The 19,131-nt window shown below is 40.0% G+C and overlaps 1 protein-coding gene across 5 annotated transcripts in view; it reads right to left on the reverse strand.

Moving 5' to 3' along the window:
- Positions 1-5,110: 5,110 nt before the first annotated feature.
- LOC138747075 (uncharacterized protein C7orf50 homolog) overlaps positions 5,111-19,131 on the reverse strand; it is a 250,789-nt gene continuing 236,768 nt past the window's right edge. For all 5 annotated transcript variants that reach the window (XM_069905998.1, XM_069906002.1, XM_069905997.1 and 2 more), the window contains exons 3-5: positions 14,474-14,555; positions 6,709-6,823; positions 5,111-5,363 (exon numbers count right to left, since the gene is read on the reverse strand). In XM_069905998.1, coding sequence (XP_069762099.1) covers positions 5,296-5,363; positions 6,709-6,823; positions 14,474-14,555 — 265 coding nt within the window. In that variant the 3' untranslated portion in view covers positions 5,111-5,295. The remainder of the gene's footprint in view (positions 5,364-6,708; positions 6,824-14,473; positions 14,556-19,131) is intronic.

The raw sequence follows: 19,131 nt of genomic DNA on the forward strand, positions 1-19,131 counted from the left end.
TGAATTTATATTTTGTTGGAATTTGATTTTGTTACAGCAATATGATATGCCGATATTGAAACATTTGTTAAAGATTTGGTTAAAAAAAAACAGGGTGTTAGGGTCGAAAGATAAATTATCAATTTTAACTCCATTGTACAATAATCAGCTTATTCCTTTTCCAATGTTTAATAATTATTTAAAGATTTGGGATTCTAAAGGTATAAAGACAATACAAGATTGTTTTGTAGAGGGGCAATTTCTTTTAATCAATTGAGAGAAAAATTTGATATACCTGTAAATTCTATGTTTGCGTATTATCAACTTAGAGCTTTGATAAAAGATAATTATGGTAGAGAGATGATTTTACCTACTTTGTTGAGATTTGAATCTTTGATTTCCTCTATACCGAAAAAGGGTTATATTTCAGTTACGTATAATTTGTTACAAGATAGTATGGATTTGTCAGACTGGGAGAAATCTAAACTTAAATGGGAGAGTGATTTAGTATTTATTTTTCCCGAAGATGATTGGGCGAATATGTGTCAGGACAATGTAATTAAATGGACTAATGTAAGAAAAGGAATGGTTAATTATAATTTTTTACATCAATTATATTTGACCCCGGAAAAGTTAAAAAAAATATGGATTTAGTAATTCGGATTCTTGTTTTAGGTGTGGCTCATGTATTGGAACTTTTCTACATGCTGTTTGGACTTGTGTTAAAGTTCAATCATTTTGGCAAGGAATTAAAGTAGTTTTAGAGAAATTATATAATTTTATATTACTGTTAGATCCAACGATTTTTTTGTTGGGAAATTTGTATTCATTAAGGGGAATGGGATTGGATAAAATTCAAATTGCTTTTGTATGTTTGGTGTTGCTAGTACTTGGAAAGATGATACTGAGATGAATATATCACATTGGCACAATGAATTGAAAGCATGTATTGTTATGGAAAAAATTACTTATAATTTACATGATGATTATTCTTCTTTTGTTAGTGAGTGGTCTCCGTATTTGAAATATATGCATTTAGATATACTTTGAAATGTTATTAACATTTATAATATTTTCTTTTTATATATATATATATATATATATATATAAAATCTATATTATTTTTGCTCCCCTTAAGGGAGTTGGCTCTAGGGGAGGGAGGATGGGATAAGTGTTAATGCAAAATCTTTCTCTTTGATTATTTCTAAACTGTATGTTATGTTTTTATTATCTTTTAAATAAAGTTTGAAAAAAAAAGTTCTTTTGCATCCTACTGCAGAAAATGTATTTGGTTGGCAATGTAATTCATCCAAATAAACGTAAGATGAAAATAACCCAGTAAGTCCAGGGAAAGGTTATCTACTGGTGTCTAAAAATCAATGCTTACTCAGTAGATTTGAGTCTGAAGAAGTGCAAAGTGATTGCATTTTAATCACTACACAGTGGTCCTTCAAGATTATCTGCATCAACAGTACAGCTGCTAGATTTTACATAAAATGTTAAAATAATTTTCTGAAGATTTTCTTTTCTGCATTTAATGCTTGAATATTGTGCAGTTTCAGTTGAGATAATGAGAAAACATGTGTTTGCCAAATCCAATTAGAGAAGCCATGGCATCTAATCCACTCAAGCTGAATATATCTCATTATCTTAAATTTTGTTTACAAAAGTGGCCATAAATAATGGACATTTACAGCAGTGCCCACTCAAGTATTTATCCCATCTCTTCTGAAAGACCTTGATTTTTAACATCTCATACGTTGAGGCTGCACTTCTCCTCAGTTATGCAATCATTTCCAGATATAATTTCCAGATCAATTGGAACCTCTGCAGTCTTCCATTCATGGTTTCCTGCGTGGATATCTCACTCCACATCCGATTTGACTGTAAACTCTCTGATTCCCTGTCTAAAGCTCTCCAACTCTTTGTATCTTCCTTAAAGAAGCATCTTAAAGCTCACCTCTCTGCCCAAGTTTTGGATGACACATCCCACCCCACATTGACTAATAATGGACCTGTGCAATGCATTGAATATTTTTGCTTTAAAGATGCTGTATCTGCAATTCAGAACGATCTCGGTTCCACTATCAGTGCATGGTAGGCACTTCTTCACAACGTGGCTATAATTTTATCTTAGAATTATTTTCAAAATGCATATCCAGAATTGAAATGAGAATAAACAGCTTCCTAGGGTTGAGTGGGAGGCCAAGGCCATGAAACAGAAAGATCACGCTATTTTCACTGACTGGAGAAACTAAAGCGATTCAATGGACTAGAACAAACTTAGTGACTCCCAAATTCTAGTACAGGGACATCACTGATGTACTGTATATCAAAGCATAGGCTTCCTGAAACGTATAGAATTAATGACTATCTTCCTGAATTGATAAATACCTGAAGAATTTATTTATAAATGGGAACCGAGGTTGATGACAATTGATGCTCCAATATTGAAACATTTGCTTAATGTTTGGGATACAATTAAATTAGAAGTTGATGGAAATCTTTTGTCATTAAAGACACCCTTGATTAATCCTCTTTTAATTTTTTCAATTTTTTTTTGGAATATTTGGAATAGTAAAGGAATTTCTAAATTAGGAGATTGCCATGACATTAGTAGGCTGATGTCATTTGATCAATTAAAATTAAGCATTCTACTCCTTGCAATACACTTTTTGCTATTTTCAATTAAGAGTTTATTTAAGAGAGAAATTAGGATCTGATATGATTTTAAAAGATCACTCAGATTTAGAACAGTTAGATGGAATGATTAAAAAAATTATTTCAATAGCATATATGATGTTACAAGAAAAAGCACCTAAATTAGGTTTGTTTAAGTCCAAGGAAAGATGGGAACAAGATCTAGGTATATCAATAGATCAGCAGGTTTGGCACGATTTATGTAAAGAAGTTACGTCCAATACAATTAATGTCATACAATAAAATCATTATAACTTTTTGCATCAATTATATATAGCACCTCAGAAAATGAATAAATGGAAATCGGATACATCAGATCAATGTTTTAGATGTGGAAAGGATGTTGGAACTTTTGTTCATTCGACATGGTGTTGTTCAAAGGTTAAACCTTTTTGGATTTCTATTAATAAGTTCTTACAACGAATTACGGGTGTTGTTTTCCCGTTAAATCCTAAATTTCTGATGGTGGAAAATTTTGAGAATATAACTCCCAAATTATCTTTATCAGATTTTCAAATGAAATTTGTCAAATTAGTTTTGGTAAAAGCAAGGAAATGTATCGCCATTACCTGGAAATCAGACGTTTCATTACCATTAGGAAGATGGCATATTGAGATTCAAAGTTGTTTTCCTTTAAAAAAAATTACACATAATTTGAGGGGTAAATATTCTGTATTTTTACAAGTTTGGAGCCTGTATGCTCAAATAATGGGATTAAAATTATAAATAGTTTATTTAAATCCTCCTACCAGTGAAATTTTCCCTGAAATGTCTAAGGATATTATCAGAAAACTGCTTTTATTGAGATCTAGAGTGTCCTCCGAAGCATCCAAATTAATGTTTCAGTTATTTTAGATTTAGGTTTTAGTTTAATAGGGTTAGAAAGAGTTGGGGTGGGGGGGGGGGGGGTGGGGGGAGGGATTAGTTGTTTTTTTTCTTTTTTCCTTTCTTTTCTTATTATATATTAATCAGCATATATTTGTAAACTCTGTTATTGTGATTCATGATTTATTGATTGCTGTCATGTGATTTTAAACCAAATATTCAAAAAATCTATCAATTAGCACCGTTATTAAATTTATTGACACAAGAAAATTAATACACATGAATACATATACTGCACAAGTGAACACTTACACATTTATTTGCAAGCACACTGCACACACTCAGATATCCGCACATTTAAAGCGCAGCGCAGATACTTCGGCTATTTAAAAGTGTTCAAAAGTATTTGAAAGTGATTGTCTGGAATAAGAGAAATTCATTCTAGAGCAAAAACACTACTGCTCGTATAATTCACTTTCAATAAAATAAATACTCATTTTCAAACTTCCTTTTAATAATCACTTGATAGATTAGGTATAAAATCTACAAGCTATGGGTAATTTAATGAATCATGAAGTGACTTTTGTTTGGATGTGAAACAATTTCAGTCCCAAATAAGAGTTTGTACAAAACCTCGATACAAAGGTGGCTCTGGACCAAGTGTTGGCAAAAACAGGATGGGCTGAATGTGCTGTGGGACTCTATGCACCACTGGCTCTGTGCTATGGGAGTCTGTACCACTGATTCTGGCTGTGGGAGTCTGTACCACTGATTCTGGCTGTGGGAGTCCATGTAACACCGTTTTGGTGCTGTGAGACTCCATCTGCCACTGGTTCGGTGTGTAGAACTCAAATATACTGCTGGTTCAATGCCAGGGGACTCTAAGCACTGCTGGTTTTGTGCTGTAGGATTCTATGCACTGTTGGCTCAGTGCTATGGGACTCTATGTACCACTGATTCATGCTGTGTGACTCCATGTACCACTGATTTAATGCTGGAGGACTCTACGTACCACTAGTCCTGTAAATTTCCTGTAGCAGTCTGCTCCATCAATAGTTCAGAATCAATGTCACATTAAGTGCCATAGTCGTGCAATCTTCTGTCAGAAAAGGGATAGAAAATATTAGGTCAGTCAAAAACTGCCTGGTTGTAAAATCCAAAGTGTGCATGCAGCTTTCTGCTTGCACATCTGCTACCACAGCTAGCACTAAGATTTGCTGTTGGGGTGTGCAACTTCCACTGCTTCCAAACTAAAGTTTTTTATTTAGTTTGGTCTTCATAGAATGTTAACAAGAAAAGATGAGGTGGCCTGTTTTTCCCCTCGTTATGCTCTTCAGTATCCAGTCTACAACAATTAATACTCCAAAGTGTCTTCAGCACACTGTCATCCTGTATTTCATGGTTGGAAGCTATCTGCAGAATCCAACCTGATCGATTGCAAGTAACAAAAGAACGAACCCAGCCCACTCCTTTCACACTGCCTACTCAAACCTCAGACCCATTTCCTTCAACATCCCCTTATTTGGCGCATAAAACCGTCAGTACTGTGTATGGTCTCGTATACACCACTTTAATAAAGCTTTTTTATTGGTAAGCACAGTACATATTGTTCAAGAATAAATTTTATTGGAATCACTGAGATTAGAAAGTAACTTTTATAAGAACACCCTTCAGCAGAATATACAAATAAAGATCACTGAAGAAGAAGTATGTCAATTCCATTTGGGTATAAATTCACCATTGCAAGGAATAGGAAATCTTCTCTGTTAACAGAGAGACAATTACAAGGCTTCAGGACAAAAGCTGGAGGACTTGCCTCATCCGTTCGATCTTCTCTGCGCTGACAACTGTGGGATCATCTATTCAAGTAAAAACATATAATGTATTACATTTCTTTGTACTCATTAAAGGTAAAGTAATACCTATCGGGCTTTAGGGATAATTACTCCATTCTACAACTCAGCGGTTCCTTTTCTCATCCTTATCTCACGAGATCTGAAAACAACAGGGCACTCCCATGGAAGGCCATGATTCTGTTGATATTTAGTAACAGAATGTTACGTGGAAACTGAAATATCTAATGGGAAAATGAGTAGAAATTTAATGGAAGGAAGGAACGTGGGGAAAATAAAAGGAAGAAATAAAGGGAAATAAAGAGAAAAACATCCAAACAAATGAGGGAAGGATGGAAAGGGGGAAGAAGGGAGAAAGGAAGGACAGAGAGAGGGAAACGTGAGGGAAAGACAAGGGAGGGACAGGATTTAAGCAAGAAGGAAAATGAAAAGCACTAAGACACATAGACACAGCCAGTCGAAACAAATATATGTATTTATATAGATTCATTCATAGCTTACTGTGCAAATTGAGGTGCTTAATTAATTAAAGGGCTTAACCTTTCATTTTCATTTTTAACTTGGACTTGCAGCTCGGTAACAGGTCCTTCCAGTCTACAAGCTCACATGCCCAAATCTACCCATGTGACTAATCATCCTCCCAACCCTGAAAGTCTTTTTAATATAGAAGAAAACCCACGCAGACGTAAGGAGAACATTCACACCCCTTACAGATGCAGGTTGCTGTAATAGCATTGCGCTATCTGCTACACTAACCGTGCCACCCCCATGGTTGGTGGAAGGTATCATCACTCAGATAAAGTAGGGAATACAACAGTCACATTGGACTTGCTTGTTGATCAGTTGAACAGTGGAACCAGGGCCTGCTCCATCACTTCCACAGGGGCTTATCTGCCCTTGGGTTATGTACCCAGTTAGTCCTGGCACAGACACTAGACAATTGGATATTTGAATGGCAATTGTGCAGCTGTAACATATCAATTAATTAATTAATTTTGTGTTTATATTTTTTAAATTGTTCAGTGCTTTCATACAATTTATTTTTGTAATAAATTGTGACAATGTTTATAAAATTTTAACAATTTGTCTCATTAGTTTCTGAGCAAATGTGAGGACACAATTTTGCTCCATGTCAAAGGCTTTCAGAGGGACTTGCTCTGCCCCACACACATCACCTGACAATGTTGCTGGAGACGTGTGCCACACATGGTCCCCCATCCTGAACTCCTGGACTACCTCAGCCATGTGGATCCACACCCAGACTTTTAGCCCAATGGAGAAAGTAGTAAGTGATGAATGTGGGCAGTGAAATGACACAATAAAATCCAGGCTGTTCTCTTCAAATATTTACCTGTCATGTCACATTCCTTAATCAATGCTTCAGTTTTCTGAATGGTTACAACACGAGCATTCCCCTTCAATCCTTCCAAATAACCCAGCAGAAGTGTAAAGTACTCATCAGACATCTAAATTAGAGCAGAAACCAGAAAATAATTTGTCGAACACATCTGAAAAAAGTGTATTCTTAATTTACAATGATCTCTGTTTCAATATTTTAATTAAATTTTACAATAGTAATAAATACAAAATGTAGAAGCCATATTTATCTAAATATAAAGAGGTATAAGAAAAAGAAAGTCTTCTATAAAAAAATCTGTTACATATAAACTAGACATCATAAAATCAAACACGAAAAAAGGAAATACTCAAGTAATCATTTAATCAGTTATAATATGTGGCTGTTTGAAAAATATATATTTTTTAATTGATACTAGACAACAAATTCTTCCCCCTTGCCCTCCAAAGTTATTTGGTAAATACATACAATTTCCCTATCATTAAAAAAATACATACAAACTCACAAGACAAGATCTAAATGATCTTATAGATCATGAAAAAATAAGAGGACCCCATAAAATTGAATAGTTTAAATTCGTTAGAGGAACTTGTGATTTTTTTTTCCAAAGTTAGACATGCCATCATGTCATATAACCATTGAGCATGAGGAGGAGGGACAGGATCTTTCCATCTCATCAATATTGATCGTCTAGCAATACGGGAGGCGAAAGACTCTCGTAAACTTCTACAAGTGTACTGTGGAGAGCATTCTGGCTGGTTGCATCACTGTCTGGTGCAGAGGTACCAACTCTCAGGCAAGAATACACTCCAGAGGATATCTCTGTAGAGATTGACTTCACAGAGACAGAAATTTCTTCTTCTTTCTCTCCAGCCTTGGCACCTCAAGTAGTCATGTTAAACTTGTTTAAAAAGAATTTTAAGAAAAAAACCAAAAGGAAAGGAGAAAATAATTTTGGAAGAAGGGTATGGGAGCTGGAAGAACTAATGAAGTCTATTAGCCGATGAGCTGCCTGCAGGGAACTCCCAATTTACAATTATTGAATGACATTATTGGATGAGTAGATTAATGATTATGGTTTTGTGTGCCAAGTAAGAAAACTGATTACCTTGCTTCATTATTCTCCAAAGAAGTTTGAGATTTGTTATGTCACCAAAGGCTTTTGCAAATTTCCACAGGTTTACCATGGATTGATTGCATGTATGGAGGTGCCAACGCACAGGACAGAGAAAAAACTAGAGTGTTGTGAATTTGGCCAGTCCCATCATGGGCATCAGTCTTCACTCCATCGAGGACTTCTACAAGAGGCAATGTCTTAAGAAAGCAGACTCTATCCTCGAGGACCTTCACCACTCATGCCCTCTTCACACTTCTACCATCGAAAAGGAGATACAGGAGCCTGAAGGCAAACACCTAGTGGCACAAGGACGGCTTCTTCCCCTCTCCCATCAGATTTCTGAATGGATAATGAACCACAGATTCTATCTCACTTTCTTTTCTTTTGGACTAATTTATTTATTTCTAAATATAATTTATAGTGATACTTGCAATGTAATGCTGCCATAAAACAATGAATTTCTTGACATTGTTCATGACAATATATTCTGATTCTGAGAAGAGGCGAGATTCTCCCTTCCAATATTAGTAATTCAGAGCTACACCCTCTAGTCGTCTATTTATTAAAAGCAAATACATCAGGAAGTACAGTGCCAGCATACAATGAAACCAAGAAAAACTTGGATTTACACATTTGTGAAAGCAAGAACAACTTTAGACATCACTATTCATAATCCATTCATAATCCCAGGACATAAAACATAGGACAACATAGGAACAGCCCTTCAGCACTCAATATCTACATCAAAAATGATACCAAATTGAACTAAATCTCTTCTGCCCGCACGTGATTCTTTTCTCTCCTTTCCCTGCATATTCATATATCTATCTGAAAGCCTCTTAAATGCTACTGCTACATCTGCTACCACCATTTCCCTTGGCAGTGCATTCGAGGCACCATCAATTTCTGTGTAATAAAAAACCTGTCCACAATTTCTACTTTAAACTCCAACCTCCCACCCCCCCCTCCAAAATCTGGCCTTAAACGTATCTCCTCCACCAAATGACACTTCGACCCTGGGAAAAAGATTCTGACTTCCTACCCCTCTCATAATCTTATAAACTTACATCAACGAAGCACACTTCTAAAATCTGGCAACAGATTTGGCACTTCTGAACAGCTTGAACCCACAACTTACTGACTTCGGGGAGAATGAGGAACTCAGTGAGTGCACAGTCCTTGAAGAGATAAAGTCTCATATTCACACTGACGATAGCTAGCATCACGTGATGTGGTGCTACAAAACTCAACAGATTCTGACAGAATTGGGAACCAAAGTTGGGCATCTAAGAGGTCCATCAGCCACAGCAGGCATATATACAGCTGGAGTTTGTGACTTCAAGGTCTTACATATCCTCAAACCCCGTTCACAATCACTCCAGGAGATCAAGTCAAGAGTGCACACAGGGACATTGAGAATAGCACAGGGCATACCTAGAATGTGGTTGGAAAATACAATGCACAACAATGTGCATCTTAAAAAAGCAAACAGACAGATTAAAGGAAATACAACAATTAATGGATTTCAGCTCCACAGTCCTGCTGTGAATAGTTGTGAATGGTGGTGCACCTGATGCCCTGGTAGACTTTCCGCTATAACTTTTTATAGGGTCTCGAGTCAGCAATACCAGGCAAGCTGCTGATGGGGCGGGCCACACTCAGGCACAAGGATGGAAAAGCCCGAGGTGATTATCTGCATTCCTCCAACTCAGGCTGTTACTTTACTAGTTCTTTGGGACAGGGCTCCAAATTTAGATAATGGGCCACCGAAATGCATGAGGAAGATTTGAAAGGTCAACCGAACTAGCAGAAACATTATTATGTTCAAATTCATTGCCAAGGTTGATGCTGTCACCTGTTGGTTCAGCAGTTTAATACACTTTCTGTTTTAATCCACTGGCAGCCAACATTATTAAAGGACCCCATCACCCTGGTCATAACCTCTTCTTGCTGCCTCCTTCAAGAAGAAGGTACAGAAGCCTGAAGTCCGTCCAGCACATCTAAGTTCATGAACATTATTTTTCCAAAGGCTCTTGAACCTCTACTTACTACCCTAACCATAAACTACACTAGAACCATAGAAAGATCTGTCCGCATCACTGCACTTTTGTTGATTGCACTTTTTTTCTTGTACTGACTGGAACTGTGAATATTTATTGCCATTTATATTTATTATCTCTTTCCATAACGTGGCAATTTAAGGTATACTCTCACATTCCCTCTGTTGACCACTGCCTCTGTTCATCTCTTTTCCCCTTTAAGATGCCCCATAATAAATAAATTTGCTCAGTTGTTTGGAGTCAATTTTGTTTTATTATACAGGACTTCTGACAAGTTTGTTTTTGTATATTTTATTTATTGAACTTCTACTGAGTTAAGAAAAGCAAATTGTTATTGTTAAGTATTCTTCAAAAGCTCACTAAGTCTATATGTCCTTTGTGAAGGGTCAAAAATATTGTAGCACACGAAACAAAGCAACCAATTTAAATAAAGCAATAATACATGACTACCAGCCCCCCCACATCTCCATCAGGCACACAAAGCTCAAAACGGTCAACCAGTTTACTTATCTCGGCTGCACCATTTCATCGGATGCAAGGATCATCAACGAGATAGACAATAGACTCGCCAAGGCAAATAGCGCCTTTGGAAGACTACACAGAAGAGTCTGGAAAAACAACCAACTGAAAAACCTCACAAAGGTTAGCGTATACAGAGCCATTGTCATACCCACACTCCTGTTCGGCTCCGAATCATGGGTCCTCTACCGGCATCACCTACGGCTCCTAGAACGCTTCCACCAGCGTTGTCTCCGCTCCATCTTCAACATTCATTGGAGCGACTTCATCCCTAACATCGAAGTACTCAAGATGGCAGAGGCCGACAGCATCGAATCCACGCTGCTGAAGATCCAACTGCGCTGGGTAGGTCACGTCTCCAGAATGGAGGACCATCCCCTTCCCAAGATCGTGTTATATGGCGAGCTCTCCACTGGCCACCGTGACAGAGGTGGACCAAAGAAGAGGTACAAGGACTGCCTAAAGAAATCTCTTGGTGCCTGCCACATTGACCACCAGCAGTGGGCTGATATCGCCTCAAACCGTACATCTTGGTGCCTCACAGTTCGGCGGGCAGCAACCTCCTTTGAAGAAGACCGCAGAGCCCACCTCACTGACAAAAGACAAAGGAGGAAAAACCCAACACCCAACCCCAACCAACTAATTTTCCCCTGCAACCGCTGCAACCGTGTCTGCCTGTCCCGCATCGGACTTGTCAGCCACAAACGAGCCTGCAGCTGACGTGGACATTTACCCCTCCATAAATCTTCGTCTGCAAAGCCAAGCCAAAGAGAGAGAAGAAAGATATACTATTTTAACTGTATTAAAACTAAAATACTGTAAAATCCCCATTATCTGGCACACATTCTACCAGAAAGACGCTCAAAAAACCAGCAAAAAAGTCAGGGAAATAAATAAATTAATAAATAGTTTTAAATAAAAGTTTAAAATTGTAAAAGTAAAGGTTCTCTGAAGCAACAAGCAACCCCTTGGCAAAGATGGGAGCAAACACTCAGCCAGCAGACTGTCCCGGTCATGCTCTACCCACAGCAGTTGTTTGAATAAAGTTTCACGAAAGTTGCGCTTCAATAAAGTTGCGTTTGACAACAAAATGGCGGTGCCCAGGATGAAGAGCTGGCCAATGCCGCTGGCCGCTGGGAGGACTCTCACAAAGCGTCTCCCTATCCCTGCCTAGTAAGTCTTTCTTTCGTGAGTATATTATTAAGCCCATTGGTAAGGCTTTATCTGTAAACTTAGGGGAATGGGTGAGGTTAATTATGATGGCAGCAACACTGTTCCAGCGCCAGAAACCCGTGTTTGAATTTAAAGGAAGGTGCGGCGAGTCGGTAAGGGTGAGGAGATTAATTGTGATGGCAGCACGGTTCGGAACATAGGAACATAGGAAGTAGGAACAGGAGTAGGTCAAAAAAGGCCCATCGAGCCTGCTCCGCCATTCAATATGATCATGGCTGATCTAATTTATGATTAGCATAGCAGCTAGAGCAATGGGGTTCAAATTTAAATGTTGTAAGTTATGGGAATTACCTGATTAAAGTGAACTTTACACCATGGTTGTAGTTTACTGTTTCTCAAATAAAATTCACAGAAATTGCCTTATGTGTGGCCAGCAAGTGCAAAGTAGTAACATGGAAGTCTGACTCCCATCTACTCATGGATACGTGATCTTCGGAGATGAATAGTCGCATCCCACTTAAAAAGGACACATACAATCTCAGGAAGGGATATAACACCTTCCTAAAAATCTGGCAGCCTTATTTAGAGCAATATAGGTACCTCACTAGTGGCAATATAGAGTTACGATTGCTACTGGCTAGTTAGTTGGCCTCTGTAAAGATTTTAACACTATGGTATTATCGTGTCTCCATATGTTTTACTGTATACACTGACAATGGGATGATTTTTTTTGTGTTTCTTTTTTCTTCGTCTTTCTCTGCTTAATAAGACTTATATAGACAGGAGAGGAAGGGGTTCTCTTCATGTTTTGTATTTGGTATGATTGTTTATTGTTAAATATATTTAAAATGATAAATAAAATATTACAAAAAAGTGATCTTTACATAATTAAAGACTACAATACTGATTTTTTTTTCAAATTACCATCTTTTTTTTAAAAAACAGTCCATTCTTAATGTAAGAAGTGTATTAGACATTGGAAGAGTAAGTCTTAGTTAACCTAAAAATTTGCATATCTGTCCCCCGAATTTTGGTGTATACTTTTATATACAGGTATGGCCCGTTTTACAAATACTCGCTTTACAAAAATTCACTTTTACGAAAGGATTTGAAAGGGTTTTCGCTTTTACAAAAATAGCCTTCAATCATAGTGAATGGCTCTTCACTTTACGCCTCTTCAGCTTACAAAAGGTTTCATAGGATACTCTAGTTTCATAAAGCAAGGTATACCTTTATAACAATAAACATAATTCATGATGTAACTGAGTGACCTGTTCAGCTATTTCAGAAAGACAAGGGTTTGAACTTACAAATAGGTCAGACTGCACAAGGATGGAAGATTCCCTCCTCTGAAGAACATTAATAAACCAAATAGGTTTGAAAACAATCTAGATATTCCATGATCATCGGGTTTAAGAGCAGCACAGGAGAGAGGTATTGTGAGCTCAGTTATTACTGGGGTGATGGCAGCTAAAGATGCTCGAGTCCTACAAAGTGAATCACCTCCATCAGCCAATAAATAGTGTATTGGGACCCAATCACCTTGCTGCACAGCTCCCAGGAATCCTAGCTTGCCCACGTCAGGCAGGACTGGAGAGAGAGAGTTTTAGATGAATGTGGGGGAGGGAGGGGGGGGTCAGGCAGCCAAAGATTCCCTTGAAATTTCCTGGGAGAGGAGTAGGGGTTCTGGAGTAGATCACGGCATGTGGGGATTTGAGGTGAGGGCAAGGGGGGGGAGGCAGTCATCAATCACTTTTTTTTGGAGAAGAGGTCAGTGGCAGAAGTTGAGAGAGCATGGAGCTGGCAGCTCGAGAATTGAAGCAATAGGAGAGAAAGGAAGGAAGGGATGAATGAAGGTAAAGAGGACAGGAGACTGAGATGTACAATGAGGAGTATGAGGGAAAAGTGGTGAGTGACCAAGAGGGGACTGGAGACGGGAACGGATCAGTTTGGATGTGTAAGGGGAAATACGAGTAGAGGAAAATGGCCATGCACCTTTGTCCACATATGTACAATCAGAATGTGCCCTTGTGTGCTTTCATCCGAGTCTGCAAAGCACAGCCTTGACTCCAATCAACTCAATGCTCTTTGACATTAATCTATCAAGACCAGGTGGAAGCAAGTGTGCAATGCCCACCCTCCCAATGTTGAAATTCAAATTTAAATGTGGCATAATTGTTCTCATAGAATGGTGCAGCACAAGAAAGAGTTACTTTAGTCCAATCAGCCTCAGCTAATGCTTTGCTCAAATACAGACAATTGGTTTCACTTTTCCCATAAATATTCTTCCGTGAAATTGCAACATTTCCTTGGACAGTGACATTCACTTCACTCCTCTGCCAGCTGATCTGGGTTTCATTTGTGATCTTAGCAGAACATTGATTGCATGGCCTAACTTTGAGGAAGTCACAGCAGAATCCTATCTCCTGACATCCAGTTTTCAGTCCCTGGATACAATTAGAAAGTGACAGAAAGAAACTGTTCTGTGTAACCTTAAGAGATCTAAAAGAAAGCACTCTTTCTCAGTGAAATCTCATTTAATTGGGACAGCTGGCTGCTGTTCGATACCTTAAATTTAAATAGCTTTGAGCGGAGAGTTTTACGAAAGATCAATTTCAAACATCTTGATGGAACAGAAGGATCTTTCAGCCACATTGGCATCAATGAGACAGATGTATGGGCAGTGGAAACAGCTGTTATGAGACACACAAATGATGGACTTCCCTAAGTGGCAGAAGTTTCCTAAGAGTCCACTTTGGATAAAATCCAATTTGTAGACAGAAGTGTGCTTTAATGTTTTATGATTTCTAGTTTGGTGACAATGTACTGACTGGTTGGTACAGTTTTAGAATGGAACAGCATTCACATTTTCTTGAGACTGAAGTTTTACCTTGTCACAGTCATACATGTGCTGCAAGAGCCATTTTTGTCTTGTCTTTTGAAATTTCCAATCCTCATGTTTATTGGACCACCTGGAAACAAACAATAGCCATAATTTTAGCTAGTTTTAGAAAATAACAAAAGCATTAAATTTTTGTTACATTGCCTCTAAATTTGACCATTTCAATACATTCTTCCCAATCTCCATATTCATCCATACACAGGGTGAGGTCACACAACAGAAACTCATGGTACTACACACCAAGCTGAGGCCGCATACTTTCCAAGCTATCAGAGACTGTACAGATTTTGAACCAGTGTTGGCCATCCTGGAAGTCACATACCAGCCCCCAACGAACATACTCTATGCCTGGTACCTGCTCAGCATCAGGGTACAATAGCCAGGTGAGGAAGCAGACACTTACCTGGGAGCACTGCAAGAACTAACACGCCCGTGCACGACTGAAGCTGGGGTAACTTCCGGGGAAGTGGAGCAACTTGTCCGAGATGCCTGCATGCGAGGGTTGCGGTCAAGGGTGACTTGACAGAGGCTGTTGGAGGAGACTAATGCCTCCCTTACCAGGATCATGGAGGTGGTCCACTCCCTAGAAGCTGTAACTCACCATGTAGAGGCCTTCATTGCTTGCCTCCCCCAAACTCTGGCCTGGCTGATACCAGCAGTTGCGGAGCGGCTCCATGTGGAAGAAATTATCAATGTCACTGACACAATCCACTGCTGTAGCTACTCCAGGTCCCGGTGTGGGTTGGATAGACGCTCCCGAAAGAACTGCCCTGTAATGAACTCTCGTTGCTCCCTGATGCGGCAAGAAAGGCCACTTCGTTAAAGTGTGCCTCTCCAAACCCACCGGGAGTGCTGTGGCCCTCCGCGACCAATCGTGAGTCCCTTCCGACTCTCTGGACGCCCCCACATGAGGATGCCGGGCAGCGCCATTAGTCCGCCCGCCACTTCCACCCACACCGACGACATCAATTCCAGCCCAGCTGTCCAACCATGCTCACCATGGGTGCCGCTATTTTTCATTGTCCAATCTTCCACCCGCACTAACAACATCACTTCCGACGTCACTTCCGGTTGAGTCGCCCAACCACGCCAATGCCATGTGCATCTCTTGGGCACCGCCATCTTGGGCCAGCCGACCCCTCGCCCACCGGACGACTTGGTCAACACACACCAGTGCAAAACCACACACTAGCCACACCCCACGCTCCGAAAGGCACCCACTGGCCTCTACTCGCCACAACCATCGCGGAGCAGCAACTCAGACCTCGCTAACAGAGGACATTCCCCACGGACTTGGGTACTCGATGATGGACATCAATGGAAAGGTAATAAAATGCCTGTCTGATAACAGTAGTACTGAGAGCTTTGTGCACACGAATGTGGTCGTACGCTGAAACTCAAAGTATACTCAACGAACTTCGCTATCATTTTCGTGGCCCAGGACCACTCCATCACGGCACTAGGGTGCTGCTTGATGAACTTTACAGTGGGGTGGGGAGGGAACATATCAAGGGTTTGGGCCCCAATTATCCTGGGACTAGACTTCCAGTGTCACCTCCACAGGCTCACCCTTACCTTTGGTGTCCCACTCCCTCCACTCACCATCCACAGCACAGTCCAGCGACTGCCCCCAGTCCACCTGTGGGCTCTCCACCCTACGAATGCCCCCTCCATACCTCTTCAACAACCTGACGCCAGACTAAAAGCCTATACTGGCCAAGAGCAGGTGCTACTGTATGGCCGACAGGACCTTTATCAATGCCGAGGTGAGACAGCTTCTGGAGGAAGGAGTTATGGAGCTCAGCATCAGCCCCTGGAGAACCCAGGTCCTTGTCATAAAAGGGGGCACCAAACCGAGGATGGTCATCGACTATAGTCAATCAACCGGTACACCCAGCTGCACACCTATCCATCGCCCCGCATTGTCAACATGGTCAACGAGATAGCCAAGTACAGGGTTTTCTTGACAATTGACCTGAAGTCGGCCTACTATCAGCTCCTCATCAATGCCTGATATAAACCTTGTATCACCTTTGAGGCAGACAGGTGCCTCTACCAGTTCCATTGGGTCCTGTTTTGGGACACAAATGGGGTTTCCGTGTTTCAGCAGGAGATGACCGCATGGTAGACTGGCACAATCTAAGAGCGACCTTCCTTTACCTGGACAATGTCACCATCTGTGGCCACTGCCAGCAGGACCACGATGCCACCTGGAGAGATTTCTCTGGACAGCAGAGGCACTGAACCTCACACAACAGGGAGAAGTCCATCGTGAAACATGGTGTCACCGGTCCCGACCCCGAACGCATGCACCCCATAATGGAACTGCCCCTCCCCCACATGCTCGAGACCCTCTGCAGGTGCCTAGGGCTCCTCTCTTACTACTCCCTTCCAGTGGGTAAAGAGGATATGGCAAGCTAGTTAAATACATACTTTTGTTCTGTCTTCACAAAGACGAACAGCAGTAAACTCCCATAAGGAGCAGAAGTCTGGCAAAATGGGGGAAGTTGAATGAAACCCTCCCTCGGTCATAGACGAATACTCCCGTTTTCCCTTCACCATCCCTTGCCCTAACACCTCCACTTCCTCCATTATCAAGGCACTTGCACAGACCTTCACCACGTTTGGATACTCAGCATTTCTCCACAGCGACCAGCGGTCCAGCTTCATGAGTGAGGAGCTACAGCAGTACCTGATGGTGCAAGGCATCACAGCTAGTCGCATAACTAGCTACAACCCCATACTAGGCGTGGGTTCATATCCAGCTTTGTCTGTAAGGAATTTGTACATTCATTCTCCCGTTTAAAAGTCAAAATTTAAATTTACTGTCAGAGTACAAACATGACATCACTTACAACCCTGAGATTCTTTTTTCTACGGGCCAGACAGAATTTCTAATTACCGGTAGCTGTAAACTGTACTCAAGAAAATAAATGTAAACAAAAGAAAGAATTGTAAATAAACTGGCTGTGCAAGTACAGAGTTATAAATAATCAATAATAAATAATGGGCAAAGAACGAGTCCTTATAAAAGTCTCTTAATGAGTAGATGGCTCAGGATGAGTTGAAGGGTAGCAACTATTCCTGAACTCAAAGGTAAAAGTCCTGTGGCACCTATACCTCCTTCCTGATGGCAGCAGCAAGAATAGAGCATGTCCTGGGCAGTGTGGATCATTGATAATTCCTGCTGCTCTCCAACAGCAATGGTCCATGTAGATGTTTTTAATGGGGGGGGGGGGGAGAAAGAGTTTTGCCTTAGTATAGGGTTTTTCACTGACTGGTATTAGTCACTACAAACCACACCGTGATGCAGTTCACTTTCCACTACACATCTATAGAAGTTTTCCAAGGTTTCAAATGACATAATGAACCTCTGCAAGCTCCTGAAGAAGCAGGTGCGCTGGTGTACTTTCTGCACAATGGCACTAAAATGGTGAGACCATATCAGGTCTTTTGAGATAGTGGCCCCCAGGATTTTTAAGCTGCTCACCCTCTCCACTTTTGATCCCCCAATGATTACTGGACCATCAACCTCTGGTTTTCCTTTCCTAAAGTCAACAATTGTCTCCTTGGTCTTGGTGACATTGAGTGAGAGGTTGTTGTTCGTATACCATTCGGCCAAGTTTTCAAACTCCCTCCTAAATCCTGTCTGCATGAGAATGCTCTAGTTTCCTCCCATCCTCCAAAACCATATGGACTTTGTAGGTCAATTGGTGTATTTGAGTGTGATGAGCTTAAGGGGTGGAAGGGCCTGTTTCCATATGCTGTATCTCAAATTAAATATCTACTGGAATGTTCTGACGATGAGAGTGTGGTGATATTTAAATGTTCACAAAGACTTTTGATAAGTTCTCACAAGTAAGATTAGTGTTCAAAACTAAAGCACAAGAGACTAGTGGCAAGGTTAACATTCTCATGGATAGAAAACTGGTTGGTAGTGGCCTTGGTGATGTGAAGAACTTAAAAGGCTACTGAAATATAAAACAAGAACTAAAACACAGAATCTGTGAAAAGGAAATGCTGATATATGAAGCCAATGGAGAGCATTCTGGAAAGCATTTTATGTGAATTAATACATACCCTTGGGGAAAGGAGCCCTATTTTCAAAATAAAGTGCCACAAAGCAAGGATTACGTAAAAATATAGCAAAAAATGTTGGCCTAGGCAGCCAGAGGTTCATTTGTGAACAGCTACTTTCCGTCATTGAAAGCAAAGTTGAAGTACACATACATCTCTCAACAACACTGAGATAATAGTTAGGTAACCACTTCTAGAAAGAATATTGTGACTTTTACCGAGTGCGACAGCGCATCCTTCCTTGTCTCGGTAACCAATAAAACATGCTGTCTCGACTGTGATCTAAAATTCATAATCCATTTACTACAACATCGACAGGACAGATATGTGTAATAAAATGGCCATAAATTTTCAAGCTTATTTGCAACATTATTTTGAAATGAAACAAACTGCTTGGTGATTTATTTTTTGTAGACTGCAAGTACTTAAAAAACTTTAGTTAACATTCTATAAATATGCAGTTGTCTCTGTCAGATTTATTGTCAGAGTACATACAAGGCATCACATACAACTCTAAGATTCTTTTACCCGTGGGAGCGCAAGAATTACGACTAAGTGGTAATGCAAAA

Source organism: Narcine bancroftii, chromosome 12 (assembly GCF_036971445.1).
Source record: "Narcine bancroftii isolate sNarBan1 chromosome 12, sNarBan1.hap1, whole genome shotgun sequence".
Taxonomy (NCBI): Eukaryota; Metazoa; Chordata; class Chondrichthyes; order Torpediniformes; family Narcinidae; genus Narcine; species Narcine bancroftii.